The 16,079-nt window shown below is 39.8% G+C and overlaps 2 protein-coding genes across 2 annotated transcripts in view; one reads left to right on the plus strand and one right to left on the minus strand.

The window, feature by feature from the left end:
- The window catches only part of acadvl (acyl-CoA dehydrogenase very long chain), a 15,811-nt gene extending 5,980 nt beyond the window's left edge, over positions 1-9,831 (plus strand). The window contains exons 12-21 of the mRNA XM_041985560.1: positions 601-705; positions 1,059-1,145; positions 1,332-1,394; positions 4,713-4,814; positions 5,167-5,264; positions 6,033-6,105; positions 6,337-6,409; positions 6,633-6,705; positions 6,803-6,878; positions 8,521-9,831. Coding sequence (XP_041841494.1) covers positions 601-705; positions 1,059-1,145; positions 1,332-1,394; positions 4,713-4,814; positions 5,167-5,264; positions 6,033-6,105; positions 6,337-6,409; positions 6,633-6,705; positions 6,803-6,878; positions 8,521-8,658 — 888 coding nt within the window. The 3' untranslated portion in view covers positions 8,659-9,831. The remainder of the gene's footprint in view (positions 1-600; positions 706-1,058; positions 1,146-1,331; positions 1,395-4,712; positions 4,815-5,166; positions 5,265-6,032; positions 6,106-6,336; positions 6,410-6,632; positions 6,706-6,802; positions 6,879-8,520) is intronic.
- Positions 9,832-11,836: 2,005 nt separating this feature from the next.
- On the minus strand, positions 11,837-15,598 carry zgc:194312 (uncharacterized protein LOC794943 homolog). The gene is made up of 2 exons (XM_041986680.1): positions 14,505-15,598; positions 11,837-12,546 (listed from the first exon to the last, which is right to left on the minus strand). Exons 1-2 carry the CDS (start codon positions 15,443-15,445, stop codon positions 12,399-12,401), a joined length of 1,089 nt encoding a protein of 362 aa, XP_041842614.1. The 5' UTR covers positions 15,446-15,598; the 3' UTR covers positions 11,837-12,398.
- Between the last annotated feature and the right edge of the window lie 481 nt (positions 15,599-16,079).

Here is a 16,079-nt window from a genome sequence, read left to right on the forward strand (position 1 = left end):
TGAGTATGAAATCAGCACCAGAACTGTGAGTCAACTTGTGTGACTTCCTTTGAAGTAAGCGTAAAATGCTGAACAATACAAACATAAAACTGCTCTACCTTTATTAAATACCAATCTTATTGTTTATATGCAAAATTTGGTCAGTGAGTTCAACATGTAATGAACGATATGTCCAGTTTATGATATAAAAAAAAAGAAGTACCAGAGGAAATCCCTGTTCTCAGAATAAGTACACGTGAGAATCTCCATTCTCATGGGTTGAGATTAAACAGCTTAAACTTCAAAGATATTGACACATTATAACAAATAAACACATTTTTATCCTGTCTTTATATTGCATGTTTTGCCATTGTTGCACCACTTGTGCACTTTTTTTTCACTGTGGCCAGCGGTTGCAGCAGACTTCCCCTTCTCCTACAAGTGCTTGACAGCAAAGATTTCTCGGGGGAGGCCAAGAAAAGGCGGCCAAATTTGGTTCCAGTCTAACATTTGAGGAACTGCACCATTGGAATCTTAACAAATGCTTCCTGTTGATTCTTATATAGAATATAACCACGAATTAAGCACTGATAGTGACGGAGTGCTTTCCCTTTTCATAAGGTGGATCATGCAGCCAACAGAACCCAGTTTGGGAACAAGATCCACACCTACGGATCCATTCAGGAGAAGATGGCTCGCATGACTATGCTGCAGTATGTCACAGAGGTCAGACCATCCAACATGATTTTTATTCACCTGTATCTCCGCTGCTTTGCCACACTGAGTTGTGGAATACTGATGGGACCAAAGTGTGAATAAAAATAGCTGTAGCTTACAGTAGACCAAGGTGTTATTTGCCGACTTCACATCAAACAGAACCACGCTCTTACTTTCTGCTTTTTATTATCAGCTCATTAGTTTACATGCAGCAAAATAATTTTTAATTTCCAGTTAAACATTTGTTATAGTTCATTTTTTAAAATGTGCAAGTTCTTACTTAAGATAGTGTAAGTGACTAGTTGAGCTGGTTAATGAACGAGATGGCAGACATTTATATAGTTTCCTCTGTCTGTTTGCAGTCCATGGCTTACATGATCAGTGGCAACATGGACTCAGGAGCTACTGACTTCCAGATTGAAGCAGCCATCAGCAAGATCTTTGCCTCTGTAAGACCCTATCAACTTCATTGTGGTTATTTTTATGCTTGTCCACATTTGTGCTGTGGAGAAAGCAGCACTTCTTCCACAGAACCTAAAAAGGAAGTGGATTTCTCAAGGCTTCCTTCTGAAACTCTAGATTAAATACAGGTGTTTTTGTCTCGGTTACATGTTTGTTTGTTTTTATGTTCACAGGAAGCAGCATGGACCGTGGCTGATGAGAGTATTCAGGTCATGGGCGGTATGGGTTTCATGAAGGTGGGTGCTCAGTCCACATCCTGTCACACACAAAAGCTCAGTCAAATACAAAAGTACAAGAAAAGGCTCTAAAGTGCGACATGTGACCAAAGGTTTTCTTTGTGACATTTTAAAGGAAAATTAAGGCAGAGAAGTGGTGGATCGTCACTGTCGATTGGTTCAATTGTACATCGTGTTGTATGTTTGTTTGAAATAATGACTAGAGCACATTAGGTACCGAGAACGATGAAAACCAACAGAGACAGTAACATGCTCATGTAGTTATCTATTATCCCCACCAATTTGTAAGTTTTTCACGGTGTCTGAGCCAGATAAACGAGAGAAGCTGGATGAGAGTTTAATGTGTTTTCACTGCTGTAGCACTCGTTTCACTTCGGTGTGCAACTCTCTTTTGGTCCGAGTTTGCTTTCACACTGCACCGGTCAAACGAACCAGATGTGTTAAATAACATGTTCCAGATCTCAACAGAGGCGGTGCTGCAAGTTAAATTATGAAAAGACAAACATCGTACATAAAAACTCACTCATCTTTTGGTTAATGCAGGACAATTTCTGTTTCCACCACATAAGTGCAAAACATGGAGTTGCATCAAATCTTAGCGGTCTTGGGTTGACCAAATTTCTACCAGAACTTTTACCGCATTCTTCCATGTCTGACCACAAGCCATGTCTTCTGGCTATCGTCCCACACGTTTATGGTTTGGTTGCGCTTACCCACAATTCCCTGCGTTGTACTTGCAAAGCCCTTTGCGTTGTAGTCTGCTTCTTGTATTTGTACTTGAAGCGCGCAGAGACCACTGGACTGTTTGTTCCCCAATTCAATGAAGCTAGCACTTTAAGGTATAGTTTTTAAAATAATGCTTTTTTTTTTTTTTCCAAACATTTTTCACCATAACATGCTCCAAACTAAACATTTTCCTAAACCTTGTTAATGTTGACAATGATTTAAATATAAGTAATGATCAAACGGCCATCTTTTAAATGTATTAAAAGGAAGTGCTGAAAGCGATGCTGGGGAAACTGGTGCAACTACATTTTATGCTGGTGCATTAAAATAAAAAAATTAGGCGCACCAGCGCAACCAGTGCAGAAACTTCGCTGAGTATCCACAAACTTGTCCTGATGCACCCTTAAGGTAAGCTGAAAAAAACTGTGTCAATGCTACGTTTATGTACAATTTCCCAGCAGCATGCTGCATTTCAGTAAACTGATGGGTGTTATTTACATTGTGTGACAGCGGTGCCATGTTGTGGTTTATCACTGTTTGAACAATCATGACCGGCACCATCCAGCCAACAGGAAAAACCAGCTGTATCAATATTAGGACTGTGGGTGGGTTAACTCTAGCACGCGATCATTTTCAAGCACAAGTGCGACACAAAATGTACGAAGACATGTATGGACATGATGCAAAACATAAAATTATCAACAAAAACTGTCTGCAAATGGAGGTAAAATATTAACTTTAAAGGTATCAAAGGCAAAAAATAACATACCAGATATAAACTTAAGGGTTACAAGCTCAGTCTTACAAGGGGAGCGGTTCCATTTCCAGACCGGCTACCATTTCCACGGGAGACCAGTCTGACGACTAGAAGCTCTGCATCTCATTCTGGTCCTGAAAATTCGGGGAACCTGCAAACAGGTCTTCATCCAGAGAAGAAATGGCTCTGTGGGTTTGCAGGCTGATGAATTGTGAGGATAGGATCAAGCTGAAAGGTTAAGGTTCTGTACAAGAAAAGAAGGATGTTAAATTTGAATCTAAATGAGTCGATGACATGGGATCTCTTACTTGGTTTTATCAGTCGGTAATCTGGCCACCGTATTCTGGATCGACTAAAGATTTTCAGGGTATAGTTTGAACACTTGGTTGAAGTGAAACCACAGTAGTTCAGCCTAGATGTGAAATAAATAAATACTTAAGCCATTATGGTTTTGTACATGTTTTAGGAATAAACAACCATGTGGTGGATGTCAGATGATTTCCCAACAGTTACTCTTGTATTTTCACTTCTGCTTATGCATGTCCCTTTTGAAACATCTTCAAAAACACTGAAGTCGGAAATCACTAAACTTTTTTTTTTGTCTCTGTGTGCAAGAGAAACAATTGAAAGTCAAACAGCAAAGTACCAAAGGGACTGTGTTAACTGGAGAAGGAAGTTTGTTTTTCCTTCAGTAGGACTGAACCAAACATTTTGATGATTCCTGCCAGGTTTTTATTTGCATTCATAGCTGAGTTATACTCACCCATATTCATTAGCAGCTTGTTTATACTTTAGCTTTGCCTCATTAAATAAATCTGCTTAGGAATGAGAACATGATTGTTGTTGCCATAAATTCAGCCACTACAAATGCATTGTTTAAGCTGAGGCAACAGCTTTATTTCTCAGAAGTCACATGAGGTGACGGGAGCTCGGTTTATCAGTGTGTTGCAACATGTGAAATCAGGCTTCTTTCTTCTTTTTTTTTTTTTTTTTTTTCCTCTTGAGATGACAAAGTAGCTGTTAATGGGACTCGAGAGGTACAAGTTAGCTGAAGATAAGTGGGCGAAGGGAAGTTATGTAAACTATTATTTTGCTTAAAATAGATTAGATGCTGCATCAGGTGGCAGTGCAAGCAACTGTTACTGTGTCATGTTGCCTTTACAGTGGAAACCAAGCAGGGCTGTAGGTGTTTTTCAATGTCTGGACAAAAACTGCAGAGGTGGCGGGGAAGATGAAGGGTTTGCTCTGCAAGCATCTACTTAAAGCTGGACAAAACAACCTGTTCAAATAGAACCTATCTTACAGATTTGATGCAACACTCGAACAGCAAGAAGTATAATTTCAAAATGCCACCACTTCCCTTATGTTTTTGCAAACTTAGTGAAATTCTTTTTGCACAACCAAAAGGACGAAAGAAAGTGCTGCTGTTAAATTCTGCTCACAGTGTGCGTTTTGATTCAGGGTTTCACTTCTTGGAAACACAGTGAGAATGGTGCCTCTGCATTTTTCATGTGCTAATTTAAGACAGAAATGCACTCTTACAAGTAGAGAAATCTGAGGCTTTTAAATAAAGTGAATGTCTGTTTTTCACAGCTGGAGCTGTCATTACATGGTTTTAACGTGTATAAGTGGCTGAGTTGGTAATCAGTAAACTAAAACAAACATCCAGGAACTTGGACCGAAATCTAGAGTTAATATAAGTTTAGAAAATCTATAAAGCCGGCACTTTCTTGATCATTCAGCCTTTGTGTGTCTAAAAGTTTGGCTGGTTCTGTGTGTGACTTTTGATGGTTTATTGTTCCCCTAGCAGTTAATTATCCATTATGTTTGTGCAGGACTCTGGAGTGGAGCGAGTGATGAGGGATCTGAGAATTTTCCGAATCTTTGAGGGTACAAATGACATCTTGAGGCTCTTTGTGGCCCTCAATGGCTTCCAGGTAACCTAAGACTTCTTAATTTTAATGTTTTTAACATACATGATCTCAGAGGAAGGTACAGAGGAAGTTTTTTTTTTTTTATTATTGCTCTTCCTGCATGCTTCTTAAGACACCGCAACATGTCGCCGTTTTCAAAATGGATGATAGACACAATTTCCTCATTGACACAATGGATCTCTTTTCAGCATGTTTTTTAATATTAAGTTAATCAGACAGTCAGTCCTGCCAAATAGAGGAGAAAAGAGTTAATTCTTTGGAGTGCAACTTGGAATTTAATCTCAAGTTTAAATTAAATTGTCATTGTAACCCTTCACTCTGCATCTTATATATTTCCTCTCTGCTTTCCTTCCAGAATGCTGGGAACCACCTGAAGACCTTACAGAGGGCTCTGAAGAACCCCATCGGCAACGCTGGGCTGCTCGCAGGAGAGATCACAAAGAGAGCCAAAAGGTTGCAGCAGACTTCTTTTGTTTGTGTTTTCTTGTGATGTCTGGGGGGCAGGAAGTGCTTTAGTTTATGGTGGGAGATGGGGATGTCCCCAAACACACGACAAGTTCACTTTGTTGTCAGTTTCCTCCTTCAAGCTGTTTTTTTTTTAGCCTGTCTTCTATAATTGACATCCTTTTATTCGGTGTTATGGTGTGATGTGGCACAGGTTACATTCATTAAATGAAAATGAAAAATAATTATCCCTGATGGGAAATTATAAAATTTCCCTTAGTGTTTTCCATGTTTGACCACTATGGTTTGACTTTTAAGAGCCACATCTCCAGTGACTAACTGGAAACATATTGTGTCCTCATATGTTAAATGTTTTCCTTACTTTTAATAAATTACAAAGAAAACAGGAAATATTTCCAGCAATTTATACCCAATCACAAATGTAAATCCATTTTCTTTTTTTCTTTTTTTTAAAAAAGGTGACAAACAGATCTGAGTTCATGTCCGTATTTGGTATAATCACCTTTAATCTCCAGTACAGCCTCAATAGGAAAGCTTTACTGTCATGTCTTTATAAAGTCTTCATGAATATTTTTCCAGGCTTCTCGAAAAACATTCCAAAGCTCTTCCAAAGCCAAACAATGTCTAACTGCACAATATCACCGCGGCTGAGCAGACGTACTGTAGAGATGGAGGGAATAACGCTGTCAGCTGATGCATTTTGTGCACGTTTAGATTCAGTGCTGATGTAACACTCTTCTTCTCTTGTCTTTGTAGAAAGGCAGGTCTGAGCACGGGTCTCACCCTGCAGGGAAGTGTACATCCTGAGTTGTCACACAGTGCTGACCTGGTATGTTGGTTGGTTCGTCTTATTTACAGCTTCTAACTTTGCAAGCTAACAACTTTAGTTTCAGTGCAAATTCTCCGTATGTGACAATGTTCTTTGTTCTGATTTATGTTGGTATTTATTTCAGGGACTTTCCTAAATCAGCAAACTGACTAGGACAGTTAGACCAGGTTTTTATTTTGCATGTGTGGAATTCCTCAGCTGTGGTGCTGATTCACAAACTTTACTTTCTAGACTGTAAAAGCCATCGAGGAGTTTGGAGCAGTTATTGAGGAGTTGTTGCTCAAACATGGCAAGAAGATCATTGGTGAGTGTGACGTAGTCTATGTTCTCATGTAAAAACCTGTTGGAAATGTTCCACGGTTGGTGGTAATTCACCTCCACGCAGTCCTTTCAGACTGCAGTTTGTCCCCAGAATTATTGTGATGACACTAAAGGATTAATAACTTTAATAACAGTGGATACTTCATCACACAGAATCACTTTAAGTGCTCTAAAAGTCAACTCAACAAGCCGGTTTAATTTTCCAGATGAGCAGTTCATTCTGAAGAGAGTTGCAGACTGTGCCATCGACCTCTACGCCATGGTGGTCGTCCTGTCAAGGTAGCTCGCTCTCTCTCTGGTGCTTTGTAGTGTACATCAAAGTCCTACACGGCCTATAATTGAGGTGTCTTGGTTTTGTTTTTTCCACTGTGTGCAGGGCGTCTCGCTCTCTGAGTCAGGGCCAGGCTTCAGCTCAGCATGAGAAGATGCTGTGTGAGACCTGGTGCATGGAGGTGAGCACGTCTTCCCAACCACAAACATCCAAAATCTACACATATTTAGATACTGCACAGTAAAAGGAGGGCTGGGCGATATGGCCTAAAAATAAAATCTGAGATTCTTTTATAACCAACTCCGATTTTAATAATTTTTTTTTCTTTTCTTTTACAAAACATAAATAAACTTATTAAAAACATTTATTTGTTTATATAGATGAATGCCAGCAAAAATAAAGCATAGCTTTTCCACCATATAAACGACTTCATATCTTACATAGAAATATGCGACACAATGCATCCGTGATCTCTTTCCATCTGGATCCTTATCATACAGGATCCACTGCAGACATAATTCCCCTGATGAAGGTTGTCTCTTAACGAGGGTTTGTGGGCTAAAGTTGACTTCTGCGTCTCATAGAGAGCAGCATGTTTCACTGCAGTTATACGCACAGCTAAATCCCAGGCATGAGTGAAGGGTCACTTCACTGAAAATCTGTCACACAAACACCGTTCTGGTGTGGAGGGAAGGCTAAATCTGCTGCTAACTAACTATGGAAATGGAAAATTCGATTTATCGATTATTCGCCCAGCCCTAAGTAAAAGTCAGAATACCACATTATTCTGCACAGTTGTTTCCATTTGACCATATTTTCCAGCCTTTCTGCCAGTATACCAACATTTTCTTTGAATATTTGCAATTACAATATTGATAAGATTATAATAGGACACTAAGTAAGTGTTGCTCTGCTGGGCAAACAGGTGAAGGAGGAAAGTGGAAGCTGTTTTTAGTTGTACTTTATAAACAGGACTGGATATGTGGAATTTTTTTCATTGCACAAAGCAAAAACAATGCTTTATGCATTGTGCAAACGGAACACTTTAACAGTTTGTTAATATTTACACTTATTTGACTACAAATAAGTGGAAGTTGTAGGCAGTCACTCACGTTATTGCTGACAAATCTTGAGGGAAATGCTGGGGGAAGGTGGACACACACAAAACTGTCATATTGATGTTATATCTGATTTTTAGATTTTGGTTTAAAAAAAGTGTAGATTAAAATGCTGGTATCTCAGTTTCACTCCAAAAGACTTGAATTAATCATTGTTATTATTTTAATGCAGTTAATCAGTTATATGTTAATAATGGTGGCAGAATAAGACAATGTTAGGAACTAGTTGAATTAAAAAAAATCTGACTTGTGATTAGGAATCTGTTTTTAAAATTTATATTATGTTATTACATTTGGGAAGCTTTATGTGTCACTGGACTGTGACGCAGAGTTTAATATCTGAACAAAATCTAAATTTTAAAGCTGTTTTTAAAGCAAAAACCGATTATCTGAGGAGCAGAGTTGTATCATTATGTAAATACAGTCAAACTGCTTAGTTTTTATCTATTGTTTTACACACCTCCTTTTTTCTAAAGGATTAAATAAATTTTAGAAGAAAGAGGCCTTACACCAGTTTCATGACTGTTTTGAATCTTCACACTTTATGATCAGCAAACAATGCAAATGCATGCATTTTCATCCAGGAAATGCCTTCTACCATGCCAATAAACGGCTTCCGCTCTTTGCTTCTCAGATGGTTTATTATCATGTGCATCTGTGTTTTGATAAGAAGAACTCGATCACATCCTCCTCTTGTGTCCTCAGGCACATGACAGGGTGATTCGCGACATCAAGGTTCTGCGTTCTGGCCAGTCCAAACAGCTCTTCAACAACCTGCGGGCCATTTCTGCAGCCTTGGTGGAGAACGGAGGTGTGGTCGCGCCTCACCCCTTGGGTTTCTAAACGGCTCCCAAACAGTCTGATGATTTACAGATCACAGACCAGGTTGTGTTAAATATGACTATATATAAACTATTAACGCCATCTTTTGCTCATTCACATCAGTGCCCCGTTTATCTGTCCTGTACGATAAAGCTTCTATGTAAAGAAATGCAGCTACAATCTAGCCCTGAAAGATTCTTTTTCCCCCACAATTATCCTTTGTTTTTTGCCTTTATTCAAGCTGTAATCAGCTTGGATGTCTTTCTTTTTCTATCATTTATTTAGTTTGTTCTTTCAGAGCCAGAGTCTAAATCTTCAGAAAGAAAAAGGATTTAGATTATTTGGTGAGAAAAATCAAAACATGCCTTCAGTCCTGCTGCCTGCATCTAAAAGTGTGCTTGGAGCTTGTAAATGGACCAGTGGCTTTTTAACTCTGACTTAATGACTGTAGCTGATTGATCTGATTGTTCAGTCTGTTGAAATGTGAAGTCACACTGTTGTTTTTCGTGCTATAACATGAATACAACGTAATCAATGCAACTTTGAAAGGGGTAGCCAGTAATTGGGGGGGTTGTCTGTTTAATTTATGCACAAAGGTATTTGAATGTACTGTTTTTTTTTCTTTATTTGTAAACCTGCCTACATGGTGTTCAAATGGAAATACCAGTGTGATTGTTATTCTGTTTTTTTATATATGTATTTAAATGCCTTTCTGCATGTTATGCTAACAGACACATGTCAGGATTAATACTTTGCCTTATAAACTGCTCCACAGGTGCAGTTTGAACCTTCTGTATTGTGAAAACTCAAACACGGTTTTCTCAGAAAAGGTCAATGTCACGTTTATTTCTCAAGTGCAAATTTTTATTTCCTCTGCCAAAAGTTGCAAGCATGAAGTGTAAATTAAGAATATGTAATATCTGCGTACTGTTTTAGGATATTGAGGCACTTATTTCTTATTGATTAAACCTTTTGGTCGGCCATCTTCATCTGTATATATAATGACGTAACAGTTTAAGCTTTAACCCCAAAACTAAGATTCGAAGAGATAAAGCAGTACTTATTGTGGTCACGTTTTCCACTTTTAAAAAGCAACATTTGGATTAAATATCAGGCTGTTTGTTCATCCAGTGGATGTCTGTAAGTTTAATTTATTGTACTACAATAAGCATCAATAAACATCCCTGTGTTAGGCTTCGGCCTGAGTATGTTCTACCTCTGAAAATACTTTAATCTTGAAACATGTTTTGTAGACTTTAAATGTGGCTTTTACGTCATTTCTCACCATTTTAAAATATGAGTACGAGCCCTCTATGCCAACAAAATTTCTTCCTGTTTCTGCTGTATTACAACTTATAGCTCTGGTTTCACTTCTGCAGCCCAGCTCTCCCAAAGCAGTCGTCTTACAAGAACTGCCAGTAAGTGGTTCGCCAAGTGTCTTCTCATGTATACTGTTCCTGCTATATACAAACAAGAACCACCTGCACACGGCATGCACAGCACGTTAACACGCGTTACTTGAGTGGGTGCGAGGTGAGGCCTGCGGTTTGGTCGTTGAGAAATCCCCAGACATGCGGCAGCGCCTGGCTGAAACCCAACTGCCAAGCTCAGCAGCTATGCTAGCTGTCTGTGGTTGACACGGAAAAGTGAATTCTAAAACAAAAGTCAAGTTTGTTTGAGCCTTAAAAGCTGGAAAACTACGCATGAATAACGGAATTATTCATTCATTTTATTACCAAGAGTTAAAATCAATGTGTATGTAGTTTAAATATACATTTATGAATCCTCTTTAAATAATGGACTTGTTTTCAGTTGGCATGAAAGTGGAAAACGGGAAAACCTGCATCTTAGGCTGATATTAATACATTATAAAACACAGCGACAACTTATTAGGAGTGTGAGGTAAAATGTTGAGTTTTAGATAAAAAGAGGTTGTTTGGGCAAACGGTCTATTTCACTGCTTTCCTTTTTAATTGACCTTTTCGCTGTATTAGCTAGCATGATTTGGTTAGCATGAGATAGTATTCTATAGGTAGGCTATATTAAAACACTAGACAGAAATTATTTGTATGTAGTCATGAGTAGTAAAGTTGACATTCAAAAAATACAAGAAAATGATGAGGGTGAAAGTGTGATAAGAAGCTGGTTGGCTTTCAGCAAGTCCAGGTGACCAGCAAGATAAGGAGGTAACAGGCTGTTGTGGCTGCTTATGGATCTACATGCTCCTGAGATCCATGAACATGCAAAATGGACAGTATGTGTTTTTTTTTATTAGGGTCCGAGCCATACAAAGTATGGCGAGACCCTATTGTAGTTGAAATGTTTATTATTCTTCTCCTTCTAAGCATTTCGACCCCAAATTTGACCCCCTAAACACCCATGAAAAGTTGTGAAATTTGGCACACACATCAAGCCTGGTGAAAAATTTGATAATCTAAAGTCCGCGTAGAATTCTATGCAAAATTGGCTCAACAGCGCCACCTAGAGACACCTCACATCCCCAAATGAATGGGGTCCGGAAAGTCTACTTCGACGTAGGAACACGAAACTCGGCACACACGTGTATCACCCCGAGTCGAGCAAAAAAGTCAATGAAACACCTGTTGCCATGGAAACGGGGTGCCCGCCATCTTGCCGTGTGCGGCCATTTTTTTGCCATTTTTGGCACTTTACACACATCGTATTTGAACGAACTAGTCTGAGGGCATTCGTGCGACTGACTCCAAACTTGGTGGGAAGCTTCCTGACAAGTTGGGGACCAAACGCTCCTCAAATCTTTCTAATAGCAGAAAGCATGTTACCGTGGCAACTGACGAAAAAACGCCTTCTCGCCATGAAACATGGTTTGCTCATATCTCCATAGAAATACATGGGATCTGCACCAAAGTTCACAGTATTCATACAGGTTGGGTCCTTAACGCATTGCAGCACCTGTTGTCATGGCAACATCGGGTGGCGGGGTCCAGGCAGCTCGGACCCGATGGATGCCGCTTGCGGCTTTAATTATTATTACTGTGGGAATCATCCACTAAACAATTAAAAACAAACACAAACTTCCCTTTTTTTTGTGTTAAATTTATGCTGCCATGAAATTTCCCCACAATCACCTGTTAACAGCTTATACTGAGGTTTTTCAAATGAGACCGCAACGTTGATAAAAATGTTCATGTGACATTTATATATTAAAATAGATATATAATCTTATTACATAAAGCATTTTCCAAGTTTTTACAACTTTATTTGTGCATTTGACTTTTTTTTTTTCCTCGCACAATTTGGTGTATACCTTTCCCTCAACGGCTGCTGCTAGAAGGTCAGCACCTTTTAGCTTTCAATTTTTTAATATCTACTGTATGAATAACACAGCAACAACATCCAGCAGTCAATATATTGAAGTGCATCTTCCATCCCAGTGATCAAAATCCGTGAAGATTCAGGAGTTCGGAGGAGCTGGACTGTCAACTGAATGCTTCTTGATGTAAATCCTTGGACCAGCCGAGGAAGTCTGCCCCAAGAGAGCTGTTTGATCTGATAAGTGAGCATTTTCTCTGTAAATTTACCACACTACTCATCTAGAAAAGGTCAAAAATAGACCATAACATAACACGCTGATGTCACGTGTAGCCGCACCTCTGGGCCGACATGTGGAGTCTGAATAAAAAGATGTTTCCCTTGTTCCTTTTGGCCCCTGAGTCGAATACACCAGCTGCACAATGAAGTGTTACTGGTAAAATCCTGGCATTAACCAACTTTTTTCCCCATCAGGCATCTTCTGCTGTTCTTTGTCCAGTGTGTGAATCATGTGAGGAACATGTGATTGGCAGTGGACCAGTTTCTTCCTCTTCCTCTTCCTTTTGGGGTTGTGGGATCTCCGCAGAGATGATTGTCTGAGCTGTCAGCGTTCGCTCCCTGGGGGGCAAAAGTTAAAAAAAAAGAGGGCTTGAGCTCATTTGCCTGTTTTAGGAGGGGGGATTACTAGCAGTCATATTGGAAATTCTGACAATCATCATCTCTGTATCACTTTAATGTTTAATTTTACCAAATGCAGTCTGGATTTCTTTTTTGTTTTAAATACACTACACTAAAATGGTTCAGTGATACAGTGACACCGGTCTCTGCATAGATAAGTTTCTCAAACAGTAGACTAAACACTAGTAGACGCTCCTGCAGTGGAGAACATTAAATCCAACACCTGCCATAATCTTTTAATCTGTATGATTTAATAACACATCTGTATGAACTGTTCTGCATGTGAACCATTAATCACAGATGCCTTGTGACTTAGCTGTGTTTATTCTAAATCTAGACAGCTTGGTTAATATTTTTCCACCAGACATCTTTTCCCACAAAGTCAGTTCTCATACATCCGCTTCTTAAAAAAAAAAAAAAAAAAAGTCGAGTCTCTGTGTGAAAGCAATGCACAAAGTTTATATATTCGTTCACAAATCATCTAAAACCTCCATTTTTTTTAGATTTGCTAAATATTTTCTAGGAAAAAATAAAAAAAACTATGTATATATATTCACAATAAAGCTTTTGGTGGGGCTTTTTTTTGTATTTGTTAAAGTTCTCAAATGCAAGATTAGGGTTAACCCACTTGGTCAATAAAGTAGCACAGGCCTGCCAAGATGACATCTGAGCATCTGAGATTGGCCAAAAAATCCTTGTAAAGTAACAATGAGCAGCTTTTGTGGGCTCAAGAACTCTAAGTGCAGGTTAAAACTTCCATGCAAACTTCAAGTTCAAGCTTATTTATATAGCACATTTCCTCATGCTGCCCAAAATGCTTTAGAAACTAAAATAAATAAACAAAGAACCAAACTATCCAGAGAGACCATCATCTATAAGGTCAAACTTATAAGCTATTCTAGCATGGACTGAGCTGAAGTGGAACACTGTCCTCTGGTTTGACAAAATTCAAAATGTGGCATCCTGGAACATCCTGGATTGGCAACAATAATCCTGAAAGATATGTGCAATAAATGTTATGTTTCGGGCGCCTGTCCATCTTCAGACAAGGCCCTACATCATGTCTGAAGGTCCTCCTTATGTCTGAAGGACAGGCGCCCGAAATGTAACACATATGAAACTTTTTAAGGAGCAGCTTCTAGAATTTTGGTCCAGCACCCAGCATTGTTCTTCTGGGATGTATGTGTTATCTTCCACTGATTTTCAAGTTTTAAAGGAACACATACTGCAGTATTTCAGAAAGACACTCTACTTGTATTACATCAATATGACTCTGCAGTTTAACTGTCTGCAATCCAGACCTGAGCATTATTAAATGGAAAAACATGACAAATGGGGCCCCTGAACCTTTAAAAACCTGCATCCTGCACAAAGAAAAGATAAGAAACAAAAGTTTAACTGCTCTGACCTCAAACACTTTGTTAGGGTCATTAAATGATTAGATGGTGAAACATGATTATAAACTTGTGAGTATCCAACTGTCCCAACCTTTTTGGCAAAAATAATAATAATAAACTAAAATAAGTAAAAAGCTTTAAAAAATTACACATTTTTTTTAATCTCAGCATTTGATATATTGTCTTTTACACGTTTCCAGAACAATTTGGCTGGTTGGTGTTTATCTTACTCCAGCGGGAACTTCTGGAAAAGTCCCGTTTGATGATTATTTCAATTTCTAAATGTCATGTTAACATTTTGATTACTTTTGAACATTTAATGTTTTCATAACTATCTCCATCATCGCAGAATTAATGACACATGCTTACCAACTGTTCAGTGTGGAAGATCACAATAAGATAATCTGATCGACACAAGTGTCAAACCTGGGTTATAACAAAGTGAGAAACTCCTCTAACACGACTTAAATATAATGACCAAATAGACGGCTTGGTTAATACCTTGATATGTGTTCCTTATGGGGCCAGTTGGCTCGAACAGTCCAGCCGAGGAGAGGCTTTAAGTACCGTGAGCAGCAGGGGAACCTGTGATTCAGCTGTTCCAAAAGTTCTTCTTTACGCAAACCGTAAACAACGGGCGCAATACACTGCGCAACGCTGAAGAAAGCAAAAACAACCACAGCGGATAGTTCTTTGGTCTCTCGACGAATGAACTCCTTTTTGTTGAGAATAGTTAGTACGAAGATCACAAAGTTGGGGAGGATGTAAACAGCCAGCTGGGTGCCGTGCAGGGCGATCGTCTTACACCCGGCCCTGTTGCGCCGGTTGAGCACGCCTAACCGCCGCCCCTCCATTAGTATCCTCACATAGCTGTACAATATGAGCAGCGAACACACACTTATGAAGAGAACTTTCTGCAGTTCGCCTCTCTTCAGCTTCTCCCGGCCACACTCTCCGTGATACTCCACCTGAGGGTTCGGCTGGAGAAACAAGCTGAGGGGGATCACCAAAGCCACCAGCCACGTGAGCGCACCCAGAAGCCAAGGCCAGTGACCCGCGGTGCAGGCGGAGGTGTAGCGCATCGGGTGGCACACGGCGAAGAACCGATCCAAAGCCATAACTGTGAGCGTCAGCAGGATGTTGGAGGCGCTGCTGATCAGGACGGTGATCATGATCAGGCACGCGGAGCGGCTCGGTTTCGCCTTTAGGTGGATCTGGTAGTAGAAGATGCTGCTCATGCCGAGGTGAATCAGAGCGGACACGAGCAGGTGGAAGACCAGCACGAAGCGGGCATGTCTGCGCAACCTCTTCTCGCGAACTATGGTCCAGTTGATGATGAGGTTGAAGAAAAGCAGCACCGAGAAGGACAAGGTGGACACGTAAAAGCGCACACAGGGGTAGTCCGACACTTCTGTCGATTCCGTGCTGTTATTAAATGACATTATTCCTCAGCTGGGTTTGCTTTGATTTATATGATAACGATGATGAAGATAATGATGGCAGCAGTGGAGCTGATGGGAGAGAAAGTCTATCCGCCGCATGATCCTCTCTGTCTGCTCCCAGACTGAAGACTGACTCACTCAATCATGCTCTGCTCGCTGTCTCTCTTCCCTTTCTTTTCTCTCTCGCTCACATACACAGACGCACGCGCGCGCCTATAGGCACGTCCGACTTTTGTGAGGTCCCTCGCTTTCACGTGAACATCGCAGGTTAAATCCTAACCCACACCATTCTCCTAATGGGTTTTCCTAATTTTAACCCCAACATTCACTCCTCATGTAAACAGAGCTGCACAAATTAAACTGGTCCTCACAAAGATAGCAACAGCCTACAGTCACAAACAAACCCATGTTTAGCACCTTCAGGAAATTTCTACACTTGTTCATGAATACAACCTAGAGCAGAGTTTAACATTACACAACCGTTGAGAAATTAGGGTGAAAACACAAGACAACTGCGTTAAATAAATATAATGAGGACAAGGTCCAATTGCTTATTTGTGTGCAGTAGAGGTTGAATCTTTACTTTCAACAAATATTTCTGGCTACTGTTGATCAGTATACATCAGCTCAGAGC

This window comes from Melanotaenia boesemani, chromosome 5, assembly GCF_017639745.1.
Source record: "Melanotaenia boesemani isolate fMelBoe1 chromosome 5, fMelBoe1.pri, whole genome shotgun sequence".
Classification (NCBI taxonomy): domain Eukaryota; kingdom Metazoa; phylum Chordata; class Actinopteri; order Atheriniformes; family Melanotaeniidae; genus Melanotaenia; species Melanotaenia boesemani.